Source organism: Peromyscus maniculatus, chromosome 17 (genome assembly GCF_049852395.1).
Source record: "Peromyscus maniculatus bairdii isolate BWxNUB_F1_BW_parent chromosome 17, HU_Pman_BW_mat_3.1, whole genome shotgun sequence".
Lineage (NCBI taxonomy): Eukaryota > Metazoa > Chordata > Mammalia > Rodentia > Cricetidae > Peromyscus > Peromyscus maniculatus.
Window position 1 is genome coordinate 45241302 of NC_134868.1, and position 27256 is coordinate 45268557.

At 43.4% G+C, this 27256-nt stretch overlaps 1 protein-coding gene and 1 non-coding gene across 4 annotated transcripts in view; both read left to right on the forward strand.

Moving 5' to 3' along the window:
• The window catches only part of Chrna6 (cholinergic receptor nicotinic alpha 6 subunit), a 61234-nt gene that overhangs the window by 21725 nt on the left and 12253 nt on the right, over window positions 1-27256 (forward strand). For 2 of the 3 annotated variants that reach the window (XM_076553564.1, XM_076553565.1), the window contains exons 3-5: window positions 23547-23692; window positions 24900-25228; window positions 26275-26472. In XM_076553564.1, the coding sequence (XP_076409679.1) occupies window positions 26394-26472 (79 nt within the window). In that variant the 5' untranslated portion in view covers window positions 23547-23692; window positions 24900-25228; window positions 26275-26393. Of the gene's footprint in view, window positions 1-23546; window positions 23708-24899; window positions 25229-26274; window positions 26473-27256 lie in introns of those variants that run through there. The other variant, XM_076553566.1, reaches the window with a different exon arrangement.
• Window positions 11665-11800, forward strand: LOC121823617 (U8 small nucleolar RNA). The gene has a single exon (XR_006065128.1). It is a non-coding gene; the product is annotated as a U8 small nucleolar RNA (small nucleolar RNA).

Here is a 27256-nt window from a genome sequence, read left to right on the forward strand (position 1 = left end):
AGGCCATAAAAACCTCCATCTTAATGGCAGGAGGCGGTGGTGCAAGATGAAGCCAGGTACCTACTCACCCAACCAATGGGTGAGATGGGACCCAGGTGTAGAGGCCTCTTGGAGTTTGTACAGGAAGGAAAGACACCTTGGACATGCTGCCACTCAAGATCATGGCTGTTCCTCTCACACATGATCAGACCCAGATGGGCCAGCTCAGGCCCTGCTGCAGGAACCAACTACACAAAGCAAGTCCTTTGTTTGCCATCTGCTATGACATTCCAGGCTATCACTGCCTGGAACCACATCTGGGAGTTTCTCAGGTGCAGATATTATAGTCCTCAATGTGACCACCTGCATCCAACTCTCTGCTGCTCTGTGGGAACAGTCCCTTAAGACTTGGGCAGTTGGTCACCTAGGAACCAGTCTTTGACTTGTTGCAGTTCAACTTCAACTCTGTGTACTCACTCAGCTCCCTCTTTATTCTTATTTCTGTCTCCCTCTACATCTCAGTGTTTTGGTCTTTGACTAAGACCTCAAATAGCCAAGTCTCATATGGTCTTGTCCCTCCTACAAAGTTGAGGATACCTTATTTACAGATACATATTTCTGGCAAAGCATGAATCATGACATTGGATGCGTCATTTGGCAATGACAACAAAGACCTGAGATGTGTCAACATTATGATACAATATAAATGTGTTGTTGCTGTCCAACAACTAGCAAGCTCCACAGTTACACATGGGACACGTTTTAGAATACATGGAAGCACTGCTTTAATTAGTGAAAGTTGGAACCGTGTGAATGCTCACAAAAAGAAATCTGAACAAGTAAGTTATGGTGTTTTCGCTCATTGAAATTTCAAACCGTGGAGAAAGTGGTTGTACTGGTGCTCGTTAACATGGGTGAGTCACATAAACCTGTTTTCAAGGTAACCTGCAAGGGCTGAAGATGTAGTTCAGTGACAGGGCACTTGCATTGCATGCTCAAGGCCATGCATTCCCTCTCAAGCACCTCAGAGGCAAAAGGTATCCCACAAGACACTATAATAGACCAGAATTTGAAAACATGCAAAATTATGCCAGTATGGCTAAGAGATTTATACCTATAGTTATACCTAGAAAATTGTGAATTATTGCTTGTAATTGTAATTATTGAAGTACCTCAGAAACAGAGGGAGATATTGGTGCAAGGGTGTATAGGTTTAAGGCATTTGTTACTTTGAATTAAGATTCTGTGGCTCTAGTTAGCTGGGGCTGCAGAATCAGCTGTGATTAACAAGATATCACAACTACTAAAGTGAAATCTTTGCTTTGCTGGGATGTTCAGTTCTGACTGGCTGGAGATGAGATATTAGCAGTGATTAAGAAGAGACCAGCATCACTGAGGTGAAATCTTTTGGGAAGTATTTCTCCAGAGTCAGAGCACAGAAACTGTGTTCCAGAGGTGGTCAAAGTTGTACCTGTGTGCTGGAAGCTGAACTTGGTAGTGTAAGAGTCACCCATGTGGTACTGGTTTTGAAGGCATGAAGAGGTCATGGAAAACAGCTAAGGCACGGCACTGTGAGAGGCCGGGAGAGGCCATTGATGAAAGTGTAGCCTCAGTGACAGTTGAAGGTCCAAGGCTGAAGGGGTTGTCACACAGAGAAGTAGAGGCTTGGCACCATGAAGAGAGCCTATGAGAGGCCATTGGTGAAAGTACAGCCCAGTTGTAGTGGAAGACCCCACCCAGTGTTTTGGAGGTGCCAGTACCATGGGATGACCACCTAGAACAGTAGCAGCAGTGGAGAAGAGCTAACCTGCGCCTAGAAGACAAGCTGTGTGCTGCAGAGGCTAGAGCTGAAGAAGTGACCTAAGCCCCTTGGAGGAGCCCAGAAGACAATGCGTGAATCCCAGATGATTGGACATTGAGTTATTTACACTGTTAGAGTATGGTTTTGCTTTTTTTTTTTTTTTCAGATTATGGTTGTGCTCTGATTCTTCCCTCTTGAAGAAAGTATTTAACTAATTTCAATTTGATCCAACAGCTGAAAGATTTTTTTTAACTTTTAAGAGATTTTGGATTTTTTAAGAGATTGTATATTTTAAAGAGACTGAAATTTTAACGTGTTTGAATTTGCAAAGACTGTGGGACTTTGAAAGATATGTATGTTTTTAAGTGTGAACTCTTAAGATGAATGAAAAAGGAAAGGTCATGGCTCAGCATCTATGTGTGTGTCAGTTTGTGGGAATAAATTGTGCTGGACAGTTTTATATCAACTTGATACAAGTTACAGTCATCTGAGAGGAGGGAACCTCAATTAAGAAAATAACTACATAACACTCAGCTGTAGGAAAGCCTGTAGCCCATTTTCTTGATTAGTGATTGATGGGGGAAGACCCAGCCCATTGTGGGTGGTGCCATCCCTGGGCTGGTGGTTCCTGAGTTCTTTAAGAAAGCAGGCTGAGCACACCATGTTGAACAAGCTATTAAGCATCACTCTTCCATGGCCTCTGTATAAGCTCCTGGCTCCAGGATCCTATCCTGTTTGAGTTCCTGACTTTTTTCAGTGATGAACAGCAATGTGGAAGTGTAAGCCAAATAAACCCTTTCCTCCCCAACTTGCTTTTTGGTCGTGGTGTTTCATCACAGCAATAGAACCCCTAAGAAGTTGGGAGGGGAGCATGGTGGTTTGAATGACAATGGCCCCATAGGCTCATATGTATGAATAGTCAGTGCCCAGTTAGTGAGACTGTTTTGAAAAGATTAGGAGGCGTGGCTTTGTTGGAGGAAGTGTGTCACTGGGAGTGGACTTTGAGGTTTCCAAAGCCAGTGGCAGGCTGTCTCACTCTCTCTGTCTGCTGCCTGTGGGTCGGGATGAAAAGCTCTCAGGTACTATTCCAGAACCATGCCTGTCCAATTCCTGCCATGATGATTATAGATTAACCCTCTAAAAATGTAAGCATACCCACAATTAAGTGTTTCCATTTGTAAGAGTTGCCTTGGGTAGTATCTCTTCACAGCAATAGTAGCTAAGATGAAGGTTGTTGAGGGAGAATCCAGTAGTCAGAGGGAGGAGGGGGTGAATTTGATCAAATGCATGTATGAAACCATCCAAGAATAAAGAAAAGTATTTTTAAGACTGCAACATATGGAAATCAATGTTTGTAGTATTAGTTTTTATACTACACCTAATGAAATTTAATTTTAATTGTAAGCAGAGCAGCCACTAGGTGGCAGGAAAAGCCTGGCTTTGAGGCTAAAAAGAGAAACTTTTGTTCCCCAATCATACATGATGCCTCCTTTGAAGTCTCTTATCACACTCCACTACCTAAGGTACCCTGAGTGAGCTACAAGACCGTTTTACTTGTCCATTCGTGTTTGTGCTCAGTTCTCCAATACTCACGGGAATGCTGCTGTCTTCCTCTCCACACACTTATTTTTCCAGCAGGAAAACTGACTCTGAGTCTCCTGGTGCCATTATAATGTGATGTTTCCGAGAACCACTTTTCACAGCACTGAGATGTGGCTCCATGGTAGACCATGCTCACAGTTTGTGTGAGACCCTGGATTTAAGACCCAGCAGTGGTGGGCCGGGCACAGTGGTGCACGCCTTTGATCCCAGCACTCGGGAGGCAGAGGTAGACGGATCTCTGTGAGTTCAAGGCCAGCCTGGTCTACAGAGTGAGTTCTAGGATAGGCTCCGAAGCTACACAGAGAAACCCTGTCTGGAAAAATGATTTTAAAAAAAAAATACCCAGCAGTGGCAATCCCAGACCCAAACTGAGTTCTCACTTAAGGCTTATCTTCCCAGAGGTCAGTACAGCATGCTTAGTCACCTCAGTCTGGGGTGCTCAGCAGCTTACAGTCCCTATAGCTCCTTACACTTCATCCTTAGGTGGACTCAGCGTTCACACTTGCCACCAAGAACTTGCTCCTATCTCCATTTATTTGTTATATAATACTAAGCCATACAGAGCTGGAAAAAAAAGAGAGAGAGAGATGTCTAAAGTTTACAAGTTAAACAGCATCTTCTCCCCCAAGCAGTACCTTTATCAGATAGATTGACGCTCACAGCCTAATGTGGCCAGCAGGGATATTTTGTGGGGATGCAAATAACTTAATTGTTCAAAATTAAAAACTGGAAGGAATTGCATAAAGTCAAAGTTCAGGTTTGTATGGACAGAGGTGACCCAACAACACATTTCCTCACAGTACAAAGGGCTGTCCAGAAGAATCAGCTGCTTTCTATGGAAGGGGTTCTCTCTCTTCCCCCTCCCTCGCCCTCTACAAATGCATGTGCACATGCCTAGACTTCATCCTAGGATAGTCTTAGCCTCTGATGAGAGTCTCTGAGAATCCACAGAGTAGTTAAGCTTCTCGGATCCCCCTCTCATCTCACCTAGAACTCAACCTCGGCAGGCAATGACTTCTGCAAAATCCTACTATAGCTCTGAAAGTCACATAGCCACATTCCTAAGGTGACACAAGTCCCCTTGAAAGTGCCTGCTTGAGAAAGCTCAAGGTTGTCCAAAGAATTACTGTTTGTCCCAGCCTTTCTGCCTCCCAGCTTCTGTTGGGAGAAGGAGTCCCACTCTGGGTATGTGACATGGAGTCAGGTAGTAATCCCAGGTGAATTTATGTGGACCAACTTCCAAAGATGCATCCTGAAATTCTTCACTTTTCCAACTCACCTCAGGCCACACCTGCTGACTTTGATTCCTTCTAACTCTTACTATAAAATCCCTGGTCACTTCTGTATAATCCATGTCACCAGCAGTTCATGCTGGACTCTCTTCTCTGTATATTCCTGGCATCCTTTAAGTCCTACCACACTACTGATTGAAATCTACTCTTGGCCACTGGTACAGTGTCTAGTTGTATCTGTCTCCGCTCACCCTGCAAGTGTTTGCATCTGCAACCCTTACCTTATCTCAGGTGGGCTTCTAATGCAGTTGCTTTTGAAAATAGCCCAGGTTTATGGGCATAAATGTAAATGTTTCAAGGCAGTGTGACAGCATGACCATTTAGGAAATTTAGCAAGTTCCAACAGAGGTCCTATGACATCTTCAGCCATGGGCTTTTGACCAGTACTAAAGTACCAGGCAGGTAATTCCCTCCTGTGGAGCAGATCTTAATTCCAGTCAGGAAGTAGTTAGCTCCCCCACAATAGTTACGCCACTCTTGCACCAATGGGCACATTTTGCCTATCAGGTCAGGATTGTTGCATGCAGGAGCCTCCACTGTACCAAACTGTTGAAAACTTTTTTCTTCCCCCTACAGTCCACACAGGACCTTCTGGAACTGTGAAAACTAGCCAGAAGAAAGGGTTTGAGAAGAAAGGCTTCTCGTGCCTCTTATGTTCTACATCCAAAGTGTGTGGTGTCTTCAACAACAATTGCTGTTGCTTTTTCGAGACCTCTGTGGTCTCCCTGACCACACTCACTGAGAGATATCTCTGCTGTTGGTTGGTTTTGCTCTTTTAGGGGGGCCCACCACCCAGCTCCCAAATAAATCACACAGAGGCTTATTCTTAATTATAAATGCCCTGCCTGAGCTTGACTTGTTTCTAGTCAGCTTTTCTTAACTTAAGTTATCCCATCTACCTTTTGCCTCTGGGCTTTTCCCATTCTCTTCTGTAAATCTTACTCTTATTCCGTGGCTTGCTGTGTAGCTGGGTGGCTGACCCCTGGAGTCTTCCTCCTTCCCCCTTCTCTTCCTCCCAGATTTCTCCTTCTGTATATTCTCTCTGCCTTCCAACCCCACCTTTCCTTTCTCCTGCCTCACCATTGACCATTCAGTTCTTCATTAGACCATCAGGTGTTTTAGACAGGCCAAATAACACAGCTTCACAGAGTTAAACAAATGCAGCATAAAAAAAAGTAATACACCTTAAAATAATATTCCCCAACATATATCCCATTCTTAATAGTACAATATTTACTTAATAACCCATGTCTTCTACGAGTGGCATTGCCCACTCATGTGGATAATTCAGTTGGAATTCTTTTTTAAAAGTTGTATTTTAAAATTAGCTTACTAACTAATGACTTCCATAAGGATCTTTCATATGTCCTTTGTCTTGACTAACTCACTCCCTGATCCCTTTTCTTCCCCATGCCCTACACCGATCTCAGCTTAATCCTTTAAACAGCGGTATACTCGTCTCTTTGTTCATATCCCATGTATTCTCCTATCCCTCCGGTTATGTTGGCTGAGTTGTGAGACAGTAGACTTAACCTGGGCTTTCTCAAACCTTCCTTCGAGTTAACCCGCCCTCGACCCCTTGGTTTGCCCATACTCCAGTGCCTTTCATAGCCAAAGACTTTCCGTCCTCAGAATTCCACCTCCTCTCTGGTTTGCTTTTACCCACAATCTATTTGCCCCTTCCCTTAGCCAAATGCCCCTTTCTGGCTTCCAGTTGTGCTCCACAAAAGCAAAGATTTGAAGCTGTGATTTATAAATGGGAGAAAACAGAGTTTGTCTGTCTGTGCCTGAGTTACACCATTCAGTACAAGTCTTCTTTCTGGTTCATTTACCTTCAAATTTCCTTATTTTATTTTCTTTATAATTGAGTAATATTCCATCATTAATTGAAATACAATTTTATATCACTTCCTTCCTTCTCTATCCTCCCTCCAACACTTACCATATCTCCACCTCACTACCTGTCAAATTTATACACTCTTTTTCTTTGATTATTGTAATATAATATATACATGTTATATACACATATATATAACTATATACATAAATACAATCTGCTCCATTCAGTGTGACATATATATATATATATACATATATATGATTTCAGAGCTGACCACTTTGTATTAGCTAACTAGTCAGAGGGCTCATCTCTGAGAGAGGCTAAGTTTCCCTCACTAAGCATCACTAGTTGTCTGTAGTTCTTTGTCTAGGAGTGGGACCCCCTTCCACATTAGCCTATCTACTGGTATTACTACTGTTCAGGTCTTGTTTTGGTAGCTATATTGTTGAGGTATCACGGGTGTAGCTCCCTTGTCATTTCCAAGTGACACAATTCTCACGGCAGACATCCTGGTCCTTTGGCTCTTACAATCTTTCCACACACACACACATACCCATATCGTGGTGTTCTCTAAGCCTGAAGTTCAGAAGATGTTTGTAGATATAACCATTGATGATGGGCTCCCTATAATCCATGCGCATTGTAACTTATTGTGGTTTTCGATAGTGTTCTCCATTTGCTGTAAAGAGAGGCTTCTTCGATGAAGGCTACGAGCTGCATGTATCCGTAGGTGTAAAGGTAAGTTTTAAAATGCAGTCAGGAAGTGTTCCCGTCTAGTAAAATGGTGATCGCAGGCTCTCTTCTGAGATCTGTGAGCTCACTAACCTCAGGGAGTTGGCTTCTAGTCCCAGGTATGATTCCCTCCTAGTGAGTGGGCCTCGTGTCCAATTAGACTGCTATTGATTACTGCATTGGAGAAAATCCAGTTTCCACTTGCAAGCAGTTGTCAGTTGCAGATAGCTCCTGGGTTAGGGATGGGGGCTCATGTTCATCTCTTCCTCCCAGCACTGGAAGGACCTATGCAGGCCCTGTGCACACTGCCACTGTCTCTGTGAGTTCATTTGTGTGTCAGTCCTGTTGTGTCAGGAAGACACTTCTTCCATTCTGGTAGAGCAGAATGTCATTAGGTGTCATTTTATTGCTATGTTCCTTTAGTAGAACATTAGTACTTGGTTTTCCCCTAGGCCCATGGTCTATATGGTCCCACAGGCTCTTGGCCACCTAAGCAGCATCAAGCATGGGTTTTCATCTCGTGCAATGGGCCTTGATTCCTATCAGATGATGGTTGGTTACTCCCACAAGCTCTGTGCCGCTATTGCACCAGCGTATCACACCAACAGGTCACCACTGTAGACCGAAAAGTTGTAGCTACAGTAGTACTTCCCTTTCTCCTCTGGTAGAATGCAGAGCATCTCCCAGTACCATGAACACTAGTCAGTAGAAATGAAAGCTCTAGTTAGGCACCAGCTCAGCTTCTCCATGTTCGTGAGTTGTCTTAAGTGTTGTCTTCAGCAATAGGGGCTTACCATTAGTTTGTAGAGAGCAACCAATAGCCTTGGCAATAGCCTGGGTGGTTTGGGGTTTTCCATAGGATTCCTTTTGGCCAATAATTCAATGAAATATAACACATTTCCGGCACTGGAAGTTTCACTTGGTAGAAGGAGCATAAAGTAGCTGGTCTGGTTGGAGCATTGTCTCTCTTATTATTTGATGACTCCATTTAGATTTCCTTCATTTTTATATATTTTAAGAAGCTTCTACTCTAGTACATTCCCATATGACCCCTCAAATGGCCCTTAGTGTTTGTTGTTTCTCCCTAAATTCCCTCCCTTTGCCCTATTTCATCCTCTTCTCCATTTAATCCTCTCATTCTGCTCATACTCCTCCCACACACCGGACCTCACATCTCCATAACTATATATTCTATTTCCTGTTCCTAGGGAGATCCTTTCCCCTTCCCTAGTCCCTTATTCTACCTATGATCTCTGTGGTTATGTGGACTGTAACATGCCTATCTAAGACTTAAAAACTATCATGCACATATAAGAGAATATATACTATATTGTCTTTTCTAGTCTTGGTTACCTTACTCAGGATGATTGTTTCTAAGTCCATATATTTACCTGCAGATTTCATGATCTCATTTTTTAATAGTGTAAAAGTGCCACATTTTCATTATCTATTCATCTGTTTATGGACAGTTAGGCTGTTTTCAATTTCTGGCTATTAGGAATAGGACTGCAATAAACATGGATTGAGCAAGTGTCTCTGTGGTAGGATGCAGAGCCCTTTGAGTTTATGCCCAAAGGTGATATAGCTGAATCTTGAGGTATAGCTATCTCAAGCTTCCTGAGGAACTACCACACTGATTCTATGGTGGCTATATAAGTTTTCACTCCTTCCAGAAATGGTGAGATTTTTCTCTTACCTCATATCTTCACCAGCATAAGCTATCATTTGTTTTATTGATCATGGAAATTCTTACTGGTATAAGATAAAATTCCAAAGTGGTTTTGATTTTTATTTCCCTGATGGTTAAAGATGTTGGACATTTCTTTAAATGTTTCTCAACCATTTGTGTTTCATCTTCTGAGAATTCTCTGTTTAGTTCTGTACCCCATTTTTTAATTGTGATATTTATTTTCTTGATATCCAGCTTTTTTAGTTCTTCACTTACTTTTTAGATAGTAGGTCCTCTATTGGATGTGTAGCTAGTAAAAAAAAAAAATCTTTTCCCATTCTGCATCCTTCCACTTTGTGAAAATTATGGTATCCTTTTCCATATGGAAGCTTTTTCGTTTCATGAGGTCCCATTTATTAGTTGTTGATCTTAGTGCCTGTGCTATGGGTTTTCTGTTCAGAAATCTTGTATAATATTAGAGGGACCAGCCTTAATATTGTACATCCCAGGGGCTCACGAGAGAGAACTACTAATGGCGAGGACTATTTTCAGGAAATAGAATCTCAGCACACCGAGCTCTATCATCCACTTGCTTTAATTCCTCTGGCATAACATCCTTTATACACAGCTTCAGTTCTGTTCTCATGTCTAGCTCCTTTTTTGCCTGATTTCTCTCTATACTTATCTATTGCTCCCTCTAAGTTCTATCTTAATTCTCTCATCTTAATTCTGCCTCATCTAGGTCCTTTTCAGCTTGTTCTTACTCAACTAGTACTTCCCCATCTGGCTCTTCCTCATCTTCCATTTCATTCCTCTAGTACTCTCTTTTAGCCCTTCAATCTAGTTCTTCCCCATCTCAGTTTGTTCCTCTCAAGTTCTTACCTGTCTAGTTCTTCCACTCTCTTTTCTCTTCTCCGACCTGTGCCCTGGAAGTCCCGGTATATAAAGGGAGGGTCCGAGCTAAATTGTGTAAAGCTATTACTTAACGTCCACCTGACCTAGGCGGTGTCTCCTTGTGGAGACTTGCATGTGGGCTGTTATCATTGTTAGTCCTCAGAAGTTGGGCACCCACCTGGGTGGTGTTTCCTGTAGTCCTTGAAAGTGGCTAAGGGAGATAATCTGATTCCAGAGAAAGCCTTTCCTGAGGCTGTTCTCCAAATACCTGGAATGTGTATGTCCAGAGAGTGATCAGTCTACACTGTTAGTCCTTCTTAGGGGAAAGTCAGTTGGAAAAACTATGAAAGCACACATGATTTTCATAACAGAATATAGCTGATATATAACAAGCCAAGTAACACCAAAAACTCCTTGGAATTTGGCTTCCTCTGGAGGAATTCCCTGATCTCTCCAGGTAGTGACTGCCATAAATAACCAGCTGAGTTCTTATGATAGATTCCTGAGGCCTGCAGCACAGAAAATCTTTTCTTCCGCCAATGAATTCAAGACTATTCCCCACTTTTTCTCCTGTCATATTCAGGGTATCTGGTTTTGTGTTAAAATTTTGATCCATTTGGAATTGAGTTTTGTACAGGGTGATAGGTACAGATCTGCTTGGATTCTTCTACATGTGGCCATCCAGTTTGACCAGCGCTGTTTGTTGAAGATGCTGTCTTTTTTTTTTCTGGTGTGTAATTTTGGCTTCTTTGTCAAAAATCAGTTGTCTATAGGTATGTGAACTTATGACTGGGTCTTCAGTTCAATACCATTGATCAACATGTTTGTTTTCATGACCCTGACCCATTTCTTATTTGGGTCATTTGTTGCTTGTTTTGTTGTTGTTGTTGTTTGTTTGCTTGTTTTCTTTTCTTTTTTATTTTTGGAGTTCTTTATATATTCTGAATATTAATCCTCTGTCAAATGTATATCTGACTAAGATTCTTACCCACTCTGTAGATTTCTTCTTCATTTAATTTATGGTTTCCTTAGCTGTACAGATGCATTTAGTTTTTAACCACAGCAACAAAAAAGTAACCAATACCCAAGATACACTCCAGATGCATTCCAAAGCACAACAAATTCTTCCTAAAACAAAGCAACATTGAGTGTTCCATCTGATAAATTTCCAGTATCTTAGGTACTCTTTGTTTTGCTGGGATAAAATACCTTCTAAGCACAATGGGGCTGACCTTGTTGGCAGGGGTGTGGGTAAGAGTGGGAGAGCTGCCCCTACCCTCCTCATCAGCCATGTAGTGTTCACCTCACCCCTCACCCCTAGCCTCCTCACCAGTGGCAGGCTGGAGAACTGACCCTGCCCCTTACTAACTGCAGCACTTAGGGAAAGCAGGCCCTGTACCCACCTAGGCAGCACAGTAGAGCTGACCCTATTGGCTGGGGTGTGGATGAGCCAGCCCTGAGGGCATGAGAGCAGGAGAACCAATCCTGCCTCTTGTTACTTCTATATAGATGTTACTTGTTACTTCTACAGCTAGATGCTGAAGCAGTGCTGGAAAGCCCACCCTGGTGATGAGGATGAGGGAGAGCTGGTGGGATGACCAACCCAACAACCACCCAGGCACAGAACCAGGGCTATGAATTGACCCACCCACCCCAACATCTACCCCATCTATGTGAAGGGGCCACGTCCAGCAGATCCAAAGCTGCAGGATCTCCATGACACAGGACAACAACAGGATATCTAAGAGGAGTCCCAATGAGGGCTCAGTATTGATAGTGAAGCAGAAACCAGAATCCTCGAACCAGACCAAAGACTCTTTGCAATGAACATTTGCAAGTAAAGATGTATGAACTATCGTCAGGAGGTTCATCCTTACCTGTTCCTCCTCTCAGAGGGCAGATAGAAAATGTTGATTGGAGCTTGCATGATATGTCGATTGGCATTCCCGTGTAACCAGGACCTGACAACATCCTGGTTGCTCCTATCTAATTCTAAGAAAAGGAAAGAAAAGAAAAGGAGAGGAGAGGAGAGGAGAGGAGAGGAGAGGAGAGGAGAGGAGAGGAGAAGAAAGGAAAGGAAAGGAAAGGAAAGGAAAGGAAAGGAAAGGAAAGGAAAGGAAAGGAAAGGAAAGGAAAGGAAAGGAAAGGAAAGGAAAGGAAAGGAAAGGAAAGGAAAGGAAAAAAGATGTATGGACTAAAAGAATATACTGTGTGACTCACTGTGTCACACTACAGCTTCCACAATGAGATTTTCTTTTCTTTTAATTTTTATTTTATTTTATTTGTAAGGAGAGAGGGGATTGCAAGGGCAAATGGCAGATATGAAGGGACAGGGAAAGGAATGGGATTGGGATGCATGATGTGAAATCCACAAAGAATCAACAAAAAGCTTTTTAAAATACCCTGCTAAAAGAAGCCCAAGGAAACCAGGATTTATCTGCGACCTGCTCTGTCTGGTTTTTGCAGTTACTCCAGATCATGTCCTGACATCGGAAGATTTGGAGCTAACAAATCTCCAATGCTCAATAGCATATTCAATGTTTGTCTTTCTGGGTCTAATCCCCATTTTTCTTAAACATGACATTTTTGTAGCAGACAAAAGTATAATAAAAAAATGCCTTTCCATGTATTCTTCTTGATTCGCTTTTAGGCATCTAATATGGCCTGAGGTATTCACTATTAAATTTCCTTTCTCCTATATACTTCATACTCAGTTGAAACTTGCAACCCATTTTAATTTGAGATCCAAATCCTTTGGTTAAATTTCCTACAAGCTCTCTTGATGCCTTGCAAAATACAAATGGGGTTTGCAAGTGAGTTTTGGGGATGTGGTTATAAGGCTCCGGTAAACAACGCAGCCTGACCTTTCCATTTTTGCAATTTGGCCATTGTTATATAAACATGACTTTAAGCCTCAAGGCCTTAAAATGATCTGATTTAATGTTTAGCTGGAAAGCTACCATAATCCTGCCTTCTAGCTCCCTGGCATTTAAAATGCCTCTTCACACAAAGGATGTAGGAATGGTAGGCTAGCCCACCAAGATCAGGCAGTGTGGGCTAATCCACTGGATTAGCATAGTGGATTTCTTCCCCCAAGAAGCCAGGTCTTGTATAGTTGCTCAACTTGGTTCTCTTTGCCTTTACAGCCTCACTGTCTCAGAACGTATTGTTATCTCTATAACTTGTTCCTAGATAAGAGATCAGTCTCAAACACCTATACCACTGCTGGAGAAATAAGTTTCAGAATGATGACCACCGACTTTCAGATGTTTTCTTTTTACTGAACCGACAATCAGGGAGCCTGCATGGGTCTGACCTGTGTGCTCTGCATATGTTACAGTTGTGTAGCTTGAGATTCCTAAGGTACTACTGCCAGTGGGAACGGGATTAGTAGGCATGTCTCTGTCATGTTGTCAGCTGTCTCTGACACTTTTGCCTGTGTCAGGGACTCTTTTCCTCCTATTGGATTGCCTCATCCAGCCTTAATATGAGAGGATGTGCCTAGGTTTACTATAACTTGATATTCCATGTTTCGTTGATATCCCTGGGAGGCCTGCCCTTTTTTGAAGAGAAAGGAGGAGTGGATCTGGGGGAGAGGGGATATAGGGAGGGGACTTGGTCAGGATGTAATATATGAGAGAAAAATAAATAATAAATAAAATAAAATAAAATAAAAAGATAGTTCTTTCATTTGAGTCCTGTTGGGGAGTGGAATTTCTAAGCATAATTCTGAATTCTGAAGGTGACCTCATTAGTGAGTTGGGCATTGTAGGAAGCATGGAGTCTTTGTGTTCATAAATAAGCACTAGGGGGACATGGAATATTAAACACATTGCATTGTTCCTTGAAGGAAGATGTAGCAGGAATCTTAAATAGTCTTATTAATAAAATCAAACCTGGAGCCAGGTATTGGGGTGAATGCATCCCTTCCTGTGGTGGTATTGTGTTCCTCAAAATATTGTGCACCTCTGATGCCAGAGAACAGAACAACCACTAGATACAGAGGCTAGAAAATGGTGGCACTCTCACCTTTAATCCTAGCCTTCTGGAGGCATGGATCTCTGTGAGTTCAAGGCCACACTGGAAATAGCCAGGCATGGTGACTCATGCCTTTAATCCCAGGGAGTGATGGCACTGGAAGATCAGAAAAACAGAGCAAGCCGCAGACACCTCACCTCGCCAATTCCTCAGCTGATCCTGTTTCCTCAGACTGGATGCCTCTCAGTCCAGAATGAATCTCAGCTGAACAGCTGCTCAAAAGCCTAAAAGCTTAACCAGCCGAAAGCTTCTAGTTTCTGGTCTTCACGCCTTATGTACCTTTCTGCTTTCTGCCATCACTCCCTGGGATTAAAGGCGTGAGTCACCTTGCCTAGCTATTTCCAGTGTGGCCTTGAACTCACAGAGATCCGGATGGACCTCTGCCTCCAGAAGGCTAGGATTAAAGGTGTGAGTGCCACCATTTTCTAGCCTCTGTATCTAGTGGCTGTTCTGTTCTCTGGCATCAGAGGTGCACAATATTTTGAGGAACACAATACCACCACAGGAAGGAATGTATAATTGTTAGGCACCCAGAAGGCTGGGAGTGGGCTTGTTTACTAGTCTGGTGACTTTAGTTCTATCCCTGTGGCCAGAAACTTTTCTAACACTAGACCCCCAGACCCTTATTGTAAATTTGTTGTTCTCCATCAATTTTTATAACCTATCATTATAGACTTTATTAAGTGTTTTCATGTAGTCACGTATGATCTGTATTTAGCTTACTGTGATTCTCAAGGAGATTTATCAGTCTTTGTTGCGGACACAGCACTGAGTCAATTATCATCAAAATAGGTTTTCAACAAATTGTGCTATTAAATACGACTAAAATAAACGACTCGGGGTCAGATTCCCAAAGTTTGAATCAACACCTGCTACTGAGTTGTGATGAGCCGAATTGCTTCCTTGCCTCCCAAGGATGAATCATCGCTCTGCTGGCCACGGAGATCACAGAGACCGCCAAAGGAATCACTATTAATGAAATACCTGAGACACCCTGACTATATGAAAGAGCAAATTTATTTAGTTCACGGTAGGGAGGACTCAAAGGTAATACCTAGCATTGTCTAAGCTCCCGCAAAGGTGCTAAGAGGCATAACACATCTGTGCTCATGCATGTGAGTAAGAAATCACATGGCCAGGAGGAAGGCTGGAGAGACTGGGGGCCACAGTCCCTTCTGAAGACAGGTCCCCAGTAGCCTCAAGCTCTGTATCCTCTATGTGTGAGAGAGCAGGTTGGCACTATTTGTCTCATCTCACTGGGGTCAAGTACCCACAGGAGCCCTCCAGGGCAATGCCAGCCATCTCCCTTCCCTGCCTACCTCCTGCTCTCAGGGTGTGTGTTTGCAATGTTTTAATCTGCACTTTTTGCACCTGATGATTTTCTTCCTTGGGAAGGCCATTAAGGCAAAAGAAAACTTTTATTTCAGGCAGGGAATGTTGCATTTTAATCATGTCAGGGTTCTGTCCTCAAAGCTTCCTGTGACTTCTACTGTTTCAAATGGGAAACAACACACTGTGGCTTGCTTTATACAGATTTTGTAAACTTACAGTCCCACTGTGGGGAGCTACAGTGTTATTTCCCGAGTGACCTTTATTAAGAATAACAATTTGTCTCATTCCTCAGATCCAAGTACCCTCATCAACCACCACCTAAGGACTTAGCTCCCTGAAAGCCCAGCACCTTTTCCTGCACTTGCAGCAGAAAGAGCAGCTCCATTGTCAAGTGCATGGCTGACAAGCTGACTTCCTGCAGGGGAAGTTGTGTCTGAGACAGGAGTGCCAGTCTGGGATGTAACAGGGAGTTTGCTATACCCTGGATAGAGCTGTGTGCCTTGAAGATGGAGGCAGTGGTCAGATCTGGAATGTCCTCTTGAGGCCACGTGTTAAAGGCATTAAGGCTTCACAGTGGGAAAACACATGTAACACAGAACAGCACAGTGCTGGAGACACGGAGGAGCACACAGGGTGAAGACATAGAGAAGATCCAAAGCCAAAAAGACCAACATGAATCCAAATGCATCAATGGCCGCACTGAGTGTGGATGACACAAGTAATCCAGCTGAAGTAAGATGTGGAGGAACTAGGTTGAAAATCTGAATTTATCTATGTGCTCTCTATAGGAAACACTATGGTTACAATGATGCAGATACGTTTAGTTTAATAAAATACAAAGTAGCTAAGACTGTCTATAGTAACATTCAAATAAAACATTACTTAAAAATTTTAAGTAAAAAAAAATGATGCTAAACATAAGTAAACACTCAAGAGCTATGAAGCACCAGGGACATACAGCAGCTGTAAGCATGTATGTATCAAATGCTAGAGCCTTGACACATAAAATAAACTAAAAAGCGAACACAGTAAACAGAGCAGAAGCAACAGAAACAGCTGGAGAGGCCAATGCCTCACCTTCAGCAACATCTGGAACAACAAGGCAGAAAGGCAGGGATCCCTCAGAAAAGCACAATAAATCAGCTAGATTCTGCAGGAGTCCATAGGACATTTTAGGCCTAAGCAGTAGAACACACTTCTTCCAAGAGTGGATGGAACACTCTTCAGGTTAAACCATGGCAGAGGCTAAGAAAGGGATGAGATAAATTTGATGGGGTGGACGTTGTACTAATCTGTATTCTCTGACCACAATGGAATGAAATTTGAAATGACTAACAGAAGATGGAAAATTCAAGAAAATACGGAAATTTAACACACATTCTTGTACAACTGATGAGGCAAAGAAAAATGACAGGGGAAATAAATAATTCGTTACTTTATAGTAGAACACAGTCATGACTTATGAAGTCTGAAGGATGCAGTGAAAGCCACTCAGAAGGAAATGTGCGGCTGTGAGCACACAGATTGGAAAACGGGTCTCAAACTAAGAACTTATTCCTCTTCTTCAGATCACGGGAACCCCAAACGGGCAGGGAAATGAAATGAAACAGGATAGAGTAGAGATGGTTACAAAACAGAGTTAAAACCCAAAGGGGAAACTGTGAAGCCCAAAGCTGGTGTTCTGAAAACATCAAATCAAAACTGACACACATTTAACTAGATTGACAACGAATAAAGGAAAAAGTAAGAAAATAGAGAAAAGAATGAGACTATCTAAACCAGGAACAGAAGAGGACGGGAGTCCGTGCTGGATGGACAGAAGTGAGAGCATTGGGAAGGGATGTTTGAACACACATTTGTTAAAGTTAGAGAAATCAGATGAAGTGAAAATTTCCCAGAAAGAATCAATCACCCCCTAGGAGGTACAGAGATGGAGTGGTGTGGCTTTTATTTAGTTCTAGCTTCTCAGGAGGCTGAGGCAGGGGGATGCTTGAGCCCAAGTGTCTGAGGTCATGTGAGCAACATACAAAATCCCATCTTTAGAAGAGAATAAAATGCAGCCAAGGAGGGGGAGGATGAAGGGAAGGTGGCAGAGAGATTGAAATTAAAAAATTCTAATAAGTGAAAGAGCAGGATTAGATAGCTTGGCAAGCATTTAAAAATTATGAACCAATATTTAACAAAATCTCCCAAAAGACAAAATCTCTCCCAATCTTACTATAATATTAGTATTCCTGTAGTACAATGATCAGAAAAAGATATCACAGAAAAAAAAACTAAAACCCAAATCATTTACAGATGAAAACCCTCAAAAAAATTAGCAAGTAGAAGTACCAAAGTTTCCTGTTTATGTTAGCACAGGATCTCAGTATGTGACTCAGTTTTATCCTAAATTTGAGAATGACCTGCCTCAGTTCCTGGGTACCAGGAGTCATGCCATGTTAGTTAGGGTTTCTATTGCTGTGACAAAACACAGTGACCAAAATGCAACTTAGGAGAAAATGGTTTATTTCATCTTACAGCTTGTAGTCCATGATCCAGGGAAGTCAGGGCAGAGACCCAAGGCAGGAATTGGATCAGAGGCCATGGAAGAGTGCTGCTTACTGGCTTGCTAGCCATGGCTTGCTCATGTTGCTTTCTTATACACCCCAGGACCAGGCACACAGTGGACTGTGCTCTCCTTTACCACATCAATCATTAATTAAGAAAATGGTCTAAAATTAGCATCAGTTGTACCCACATTTATTCAGGCATCCTCTCAGTTAGAATTCCTCTTTCCAAATTATTCTACCTTCTGTCAAGTTGACCACAGCATAAGGACACACTGTTGTGTATGGAGTACTCTGTGAGCATTTCCAAACTACTCCCTTCTATGAGAAAATAAGGTTTGTCTCCCAAGCCCAGATTTAAAACTAGGCAATGAAGAGGAGAAAGGCAGATGGATGGATGGGCAGTCAGGGAGACAGAGAGAATGCATGTATGTATGTGCACATTTGTACATGTAAAGCCAGAGGACAAACCAACCTCTGGTATCTGTTAGTCTTCAGGTTCCATCCTCCTTGTTTTTGAATGATGTTCTCACTAGCCTGGACCTTGTCTATTGGCGAGGCTGGCTGACTCACTTCACCACTGGTTGTAGCACAGGTTTGCTATAGATAATGGATTTCCTGCTTTCCCCTGTCTGGAAATGATTACTTTGCTTTTGCTCATGAAGGACAGTTTTGCTGGGAATAGAACTCTAGGTGGGTTGGCTCTCTTTCTGCTTTTGTCCTTCCAAGGCACTACACCATTTTCTTCCTTCTGTCTCTTACCTACATAGCCATCTGCACCTCATACCTAGTCCTGTACAGCTGTCATGGCATGGAGGGTATAGCTTTGGCCTTAGGAAGGTAGCCATGCTCACTAATGGGCAGAGAAGCCTGGGGCACTCCCAGACTCTTGGGAACAAGGCCACATTCTGCACTACTTTGGGATTAGACCTGGTGCAGTTAGGACCCTATGATTAAAATTCTCTTCAGTTGTTTGCACACTCTAGTGAGGCCTGAATATCAAACCCCTGTGCATTATTAGATTTATTTCCCTCCCCCTCAAAAAAAACAGAGGACCAATGAGGCACTTTGATAACTTCCAGGAAGGCAAGTTGGGAGAGTTCTGGATTTGGGCTTTGATTTGACTGTGGATGGACAGTGGATGCTTTTTGTCATATAGAATCTTTATTGCTTGTTAAATCTTTTTTGTGTGTGTTAACAAAGCCACAATATTTTTTTTTTCTAAGACAGGGTTTCTCTGCGTAGATTTGTGCCTTTCCTGGAACTCACTTGGTAGCCCAGGCTGGCCTCAAACTCACAGAGATCTGCCTGGCTCTGCCTCCCGAGTGCTGGGATTAAAGGTGTGTGCCACCACTGCCTGGCGGGTGACAAAGCCTCAATTTTCATGAATGTTAGGGAAGTGCTTCTTGTCACTTGTCACTACACCAAGAACACTGCACAATTTAGCCCAGTGCTTCCTGGGCTGTTTCATAGGAAACACAGAACCCATACAGCAACTTAAACTCTCCCTCAGTTTTGTTTAGGATATACAAATTTGCAGAGACACATCTGTCCCAGAAATGTCCAAGTCTATAATATCACCAAGCCATGCTGGGAATGAGCCACACGCAATCCTTCCTCCAGCTCTCTGGAAAAGGATTCTCCTCAGGTGGACAGAGCTGGCCATGGGCATCGGGAGCAGCCACAGAGCTTTAAAAATGCAGTAGCCTGAGTCAGACCCCAGATCAGCAGGAGCAGCATGTCTGAGGACAGGACTCTAAACTCAATCACCACCTTCCTTGGAAGAAACAGAGGAGAAATGGGCAAGGGCACAGACAAAGCCCTGTAGCTACAGATGCAGAGATCAGAATTAGGAAGCTGTAAGCCAAGGCACTCCTGGGGTCATCAAGAGCTGGAAGAGACTAGGGAGAGTTCTCTGTAGCAGCCTACAGGAGAGCCTAGGTTTGCCAACACCTGCATTTTGTTTGTGCTTTTATCCTCAGAGCTGTGAAAGGATAACATTCTGTGTTATTAGCCCCTCCAAATTGTAGTGATTTACACTATTATTATAGTGCCCTGGAAGTCAACAGGACTTGCTATTGCCTTCTCATTTCCAGTCACAAAACCGGGACTCCTGCAGTGGAATACATTTTATTTCACCGAGTTCTGGGTTCTAGGGGGGTGGTTAACAGAGCTGAAATTGGTTCTGCATCAGGAGATTTACAGTTGGAGCACAGTTATTTCTATGTTGAAGACACCATTAATTGTTCTATAAAGTGCAAAGTCAAGAGGCTGGAAGACAGGTCTAGAATTATCAGGATCATGTCTTGGGTGTCATTTTCACTAGAGTTTGTCCTTCACTGGATGTTGCTGAGCGGGGCCCATGGCAGGGCTCACAAACATGCCCAAAGCTGGTGTGGCTCAGTGGGAGAGTGCTCCCTAGGCTTCCATGCCCAGCTGTGCAGGGAAAAAAACCACAGACTCTGCCGTGCTTGTACCCACTGCTCTCTCAGAGTTAGGAGTCTGCCTGTCTTGGACCAGACACACCTAAGTGGGGTTTCTTGCCTAGCATTGGGTGCAGGATCCAACTCCATTTTCTCATCAGCCCTGACTTCCCCAGCTCTGTGCACAGGAGAGGATCCAAGGGGAAGGGAAATGAAAATGGTGCTGACCATGACCCAGTTCAGAAAGGACTCTAAAGCACATTCCATTCATAAAGTATTCATGGGTCTAAAAGCCTTTCCAGGGGCTTGAAAGTATTTGTCTAGATCCGGATGGATCCAGGTTGGAATTCTAGCTCAGCCACTTACCAGTTAGGATGGAGTTTTTAGGAAAGTTATTTGACCTTCTGGATTGTCACTGTTCTCACTTTCAAAATGCAGTCTTTCCTCACAGTGTGGCTGGGGCATTAACAGAAAGGCCTACTCTAGTGGCTGGCACAGGGCAAGTCCTCAGAGGTGCTGCAGATTATCACCAATGTTTACCTTTCTTGTCAATGCAGTTACTATGTTCTGTCCCAGTCTTTCTCCTCAGGGTCTCCCTTTGTCTTAAGATTTAGTGGATAAAGGATAGTATGATAGGGACAATTTGAGCTACTCCTACGATTAGCAATTTAAGATTTCTTCTATTCCCCCAAATTAGCATATGTTTGGATACTAGAACTGTCAATGGTCTTTTTCCTGCATGTGGTGGAAATGCTGGGTATGGTAGAGGTGAACTACTACTGAGGAACAGCGAATACCGGAAGTTCTAAAAGGGGTAGGTATTTTAAACAGCACATGGGATCGTTACATTATTGATAGTGTTATGCTGTGGTGGATCATAAATAATACATGCATATCAGTCTCTGGTGCACAATTCTATATAGACAAGTTTTTTTTCTTATTTTGAGTTTAAAGAGAACTGACAGTTGGCCATAAGTCCGCCGAATGTTCATTCATGCAGTTTAAACCTGTTTAAAATAGAAAAGGAAAAGAAAAAACAAACTTCAGCAAAGCACATACCTGATTAATACAACCATGCCAAAATATATCCCTTATTTTTCGGGAGGAATGATGCAGTGCATTTTGGAAACAGGAAAAAGTCTTAAAACACTTTTTACAACAGAAGTGTCCTATTGACAAATGTTACTTTCCAACCGAGGATAATCTTCCAATTAAACTTGGCTTTTATGGTACAAACAAGAAACTCACAAAACAATTATTCTCTGAAGCACTTCCTTTCCATTTTTCTACCATATTAGCTCTAAGAATGTATTCTATTCTATACTTTTTTCTCTTTCTTTGCCTCCCTTGGGATAGAACCCAGGACCTCCCACTCACTAGCATGCACTTTAACTCCGGCTATATCCCCAGCCCTTGTCCTGGACTCTCTGGGTATGCCTAGCTAGCTTCAACTACAAGATGCCCCGTCCTCAGCCTCCTGAGTGCTGAGGTTGCAAGTGTGCATCACAATTGCCAGCAAAAAATGTTTTATCTGTTTATTTTATTTACTTTTTATTTAAGAAGGCAAGGCTTCATTTACACTTATCTGAGGCTTGACTAGAGTTCACTGTGTAGCTAAGGATGACCTTGAACTTCTGACACTTCTGCTTCCACCACCAGAGTTCTGGGATTAGAGGTAAGCTCTATCTCTCCCAGTGTAGACAGTGCTGCAGATGGTGGTCAGGGCCTGGTGCATGCTGGGCAAGTGCTCTACCAGCTCAACAACATCCTTGGCCGTCAGAATGCCTTAGTTCTCATGGAAATGATGTAATGAGACTGAGGACGATGACAACAGAAATGTATGAAACCAACCGTGGCTACCCTGCTCCCAGCCTTGGCATTGCATGGTTCTGTGACTCCCAGGGAATCATGCACCCGATTCTGTTTTCCTTTCACCTGAGTGTGAAGAAGAGGTTTAATCACGAACCCAAGTTCCTTGCTCCCCTCTTGAAAGGTCAGTGACCCAAGGACAAGTGGCTGGAATGAAGAAAGGCATTTGGTAAGCCAGTAAACCACGCATTGTTTTGAAAGCACTGAGGAGGAACAAGGATGGGGACTGGAGAGATGGCTCAGAGGTTAGAGCACTGGCTACTCTTCCAGAGGTCCTGAGTTCAAGTCCCAGCAGCCACATGGTGGCTTGCAACCATCTGTGGTGAGATCTGGCGCCCTCTTCTGGTGTCTTGATGTACATGTAGACCGTGCACTCATATACATAAAATATATAAATAAATCTTTTAAAAAAGAAGAAGGAACAGGGAAGGTGAAGGGGGAGGAGGTAAAGAAGGGAAGGGAAGCCTAGTTGTTCATTGCTAGCAAGCCTCTTCTGCCCAGAGCTGTACCACTCTCCTTCTCACTGTGTCGACAGCATGGCAGAACAAGAGCTGATTCCTAGAATATAACTATGAGGTACTATCCAGCAATAGCAGGGGAGATCTGTAACTCCTTTAGAAAATTATTTTATTAGTCCTCTTCCTCTCTCCCTCTCTCTCTCCCCCACAGTGTGTGTGTGTGTGTGTGTGTGTGTGTGTGTGTGTGTGTGTGTGTATGATGTATGTACAGATAACCACTGAGGCCAGAATAGAGTACAGAGTATCAGATCCTTGGAGTTGGAGCTACCTGCTGACCATGTTGAACTCTCTGAAAAAGCAGCCGGCACGATTAGCTGAGAGCCTTCTGCCGAGCTCAGCTCCTTTGTTTTTTTAATTAAGATGTTATTGATGGTACTGATAAAGATGAAGGTGATGCTATAAGACAGAGGCTGTTACTAATAGTTGCAATCTTGCCTGAGGTTACAGAAGCAATGCTGTGCCGTGCATTGTAAGGAAGCTTCTCAGAGAGGGGTCAACACACAAACCCTTAGGGACTACTTTTCTGCTGCACAGGCTGGTAGATATTCTGGGATATAGAACTTAAGGAGCGAAGTTATTATGGAAGGTATTATGACTCAAGTCCCCCTTTTTCTCAGGAATAGATAAATCTGTAATTAGTTGTCAGGAAAAGGATGTCTTTCCTTGGAGGTCTAGGAGGAGATAGAAGTGAGGAACTCTCCCCAAGGACAAGGGGAAATCACTGAAAAGCCACCATCACCAGACAAGATATTCAAATGCATCTTTTCATGAGGCATAGTCACCATTAGGTTGCTTCCCTAAGAGTCTCCCACAGCAGCAAAGCTGGGGTACACCCACAGCTCAGTGCTCAGCCATGTGACCTCCACAGTTAAAGCTGTCAACATAACTAATGGCACATAGAACCAGGTGTTTCCAGAGATTTCCTCAGTAGTGGGCAGAGTTCCAGGGTTTTCATTGGCTCTCTGCAGCTTCAGCTAAGACCTGCTATTTCTTCCTATTTCTTTTCAGGACTCGCTGTGTAAATCAGGGCTCGCCTGCCTCAGACTCTGCCGTGCCTGTCCCAGAATGTCATATGTTGAAGGGGTTAAGAATCAAGTTTAGGATGGAACATCACTGGAATAAGTTCAAAGAGAAACAACACATGGCTCTTTTGGGTACGTGAACACAATGTATGACTCTTACAGTTTGGGTCCATGTTTTAAGAATTGAAATGTCTGTGCACTCAACCAATAAAGGCTCAGTTGTGAAAAAGTAAAGAAAGAAAAGGAAAGGAAAAAAAGAATCAATGAGGGAGAGAAGGAGAGAAGGGAAGTGAAAGGGAGGAAGCAAAGGTATTGCACTGTTCACCAACCTTCCGGCTGTTGCTCCATCCTCCCTTCATGCTGTGGACCCTGCTAAGTCGTGGACAGCACTCTAAGCTTCAGCTGGTTCAACAACACAGCCGGCCAAGAGGTGGTTCCTTGAATATAAACATGAGAAAGTCCTCCAGACATCAGGACAAAATATGTCTATCTTGAATGCATTCTCTAAACTAAAATTTGTAACCAGGTTTACTGTTCCATACGTTTTGTTCTTTGTTTACTTGTTTTGGTTTTTTTTACCCCCTCCCCAAACATAATATTTTTATTATTTATTTGAGTGTTTTGTACAATAAACCCCGATCACACTTGCTTCACATTCCCCCCAGGTCCACCTTCCCATCCTTGTGGCATGCCCCCACACACACAAAAAAAGAAATAGTGCAGAGAGGAAGCTATTGAAGAGAGCCCCTAAATTGTTTTTAACCTATAGACTGGCCATTTTCCTACGGACTTTGAAGAGCGTCCACTTGTATGTAACTCGAATGTGAATCTCCAGCATTTCCTGACGGTATCAGCACAGTTTAAATGTGTTCTTGGATAGAGGGTTATTGTCCTACAAGCATTCTAAATACATCTTCCTCACAAGTTCCAGCTCTTATTTGTAGCGGATGGGGGGAGGGAGCGGAGACTGATGGCAAATGTCATGGAAAACTGGGGAGATTTGTGGTTGGTTTAACTTGATTGAATCGTGTTTTGGGGATTGGGGGGGCTGTTTTTTTAAAGTAGGACAAGGTTAAAGTGGCATGGGTAATTGGCAGAATGTCCCCAAGCAGGGTTTAAGGACCGGAATCCAAATCTAGGTCTGTCTGAATCCAAACCCCACCCTCTTTCCCCTGCCTTGCTCTTCCCTGCGTCTGCTCTGGCATCTTGGTGCCTTAGATGGGACTCAGCGTCACAGAGTTTGTCTAGGATGCCTGAGGTCCTGGACTTGACCCCTAGTGCTACAAAATGAAACACACAGAAAAGGGTCCCCGGTCCCCTCTCTGCACCTGTCCTGCAGATTTAGCCTGCCTGCTGAAGACAGCAGACACCAGCAGTGGAGCATCCCTAAGGCCCCTCCTCCGCAGCCGCCGCCCTGTGCCCGCCAGCTGGGAGCTTCACAGAGGCCCGGAAGCCAGACCTGAAAGCACCGGTCTCTTCAGACTGTGATGTGTGTCCGGTAGAAAACACAAGAATACAGCAACCACGATGCGCACTTTGATGGAGGGTGTGAGATCCATCACAGCAGAGCGTCATCCTGACCGGCTCCGAGTCACCGCAGGTTCTCTGGAAACTCTGTCTTCAGGAAAAGACAAAGCCTAGGTGCTAAGAGGCGAACTGAAATAACATGTAAGATGTGAAAGAGCTAGCTGGACGCCCTGCCTATGAGTTTTCCCTCTGTTGCTGGGAGCCGGGAGGCTAAGAGGACTTGGAGGACCCTGTCAATGTGCAAACTGTACTGCATTCTCAAGTGGGGTCCTGAACTCTGACTGAGAACTCCTTGAGATAGAACAGTTTACTCCCTGGTTCCTCTTTAAGCAATGCTGACATCTAAGCCAAATGGCCAGTTAATCAGAATCCTGTTGGTACCATAGCTACCAAGAAAAGGGAGGAAATAACAGAAACCTAATCAACACCCCCTCCCCTAATTAATGAGGAAAATATCTGCTGGATAGCTGTTGCCCTCATTCTTTGAAATTTGATCTCTCTCCTGATCTGGGGCCACAACACTCTGAAGAGTAAGGCACTTGGAGAGCTGACATTAAAAAACTGAAGCAGACACAAATGTGTCCCCCAAACTGTCCCAACGAAAACAGGAATTGGGATTATTTCAGATAGACTCCAGTCAGGCTCAAGAAAACAGCAAGCTCAGTGAAAGCTTTGAGGCTGAGGGTGGTTTTTTTTTTCCTGTAGTGGGAGCCAAGTAAATATGTGCTTAGCCCCCTAAAGCAATGGTTCTCAACCTATGAGTCATGACCCCTTGGGTCAAATGACCCTTTCACAAGGGTCACATATCAGATATCCTGCATATCAGATATTTGCATTACAATTCATAACAATACCAAAATTACAGTTATGACGCAGCAACGAAAATAATGTTATGGCTGGGGGTCCCCACAACATGAAGAACTGCACTGTTTTAAAGGGTTGCAGCACTAGGAAGGTTGAGAACCACTGCCCTAAAGAATAGTGGGTGAGGTGGCAGGTCTCTAAGGGTCCTGTCTGCCTAGCATCTCACCCTGCTTTTCTTCATCTTTCCTGCACAGGGATCTAGGGTGACAGGAAGTGGGACAGCCCTTCTGATGTAGCAGGGTTGGCTTTCTTTGCCCTTTGCATCTGCTCCAGCCTGGGATGCTGGGAGCAGCTGTGTGATGGTCTGTGTTTTCATTTCGCAGAAGATCCGTGTGGATCGCCTCGGCTTCTGAGGCTTGAATGATCTGATTCTTGCAGCTGACTGACAGCTGAGTTTTTCACTGCCCTCGGTGTAGAAATCGGAATTCAGGTGCTTTTTATCATGCTGACGGGCCAGGACCAGGGATCCCTCCGCTCGGGTTTGTGTCTGTGGTTTTGTGGATTCTTGGCTTCCTTTAAAGGTAAGTTACTTGGGCTTATGTCCTAGAATATTTTTAGTTCCGTGCGTTCACTCTCTTATGTCCTAAAATGTTTTTAATTCCATGCATTCACTCTCCCTTTTCATCTTGTCTAGATCCAAATGACCAGATGACTTTTATTAGTTAGGTTTAACCTAACAGATGTGATTTGGGGAGTAGAGTGAGGAAAACATTTGAAATAAGCTGTAAATAGTTTTTTCATTTTTCTAACTAAAATGTCTCTTCCCATTTAGCACACAGAGTCATCTGTTTTTGAAGCCATTTACCAATATGCTCCACTTATTTATCTGTGGTTGTATGTAATACATTTTTCAAAGGGTGATTTATTTGTTAAGTGGTACTTATTACTCAGCTTGTGAATGCTCCCATTGTCGGTAACTGTTCTCACTAGGGAAACCTGTCTCATTGTCTGTACTAAGAGTGAGCTTGCTCGTTTTAAAAGTTGACTTAGACATGGCTGCTGTGCTGAGCAGATCGCATCCCCACCCTACCCCTCACCCTATCCCCATGCTGCTAGGTTTCAGGGGGGTTGATAGGGAGCCCAGTGAAAGAGTCTCAGAGGAGGGAAATAGTAAGAGTAGCAAGGAAGGTTTCTCACTGGCTTCTGGGGAAAAAAAAATGTTTTCATTGACACTGGCAAGAATGGCAGGTGAGAGGTAAAAAGTTTCCTTTCCTGCTGCTGTCCCGACATCCAGCACTTCCAAACGGACGCATGGAGCGGCGTTCAGTGAGGAACGGGGCAATTATTCTCTGTTCGTTTCGCCTG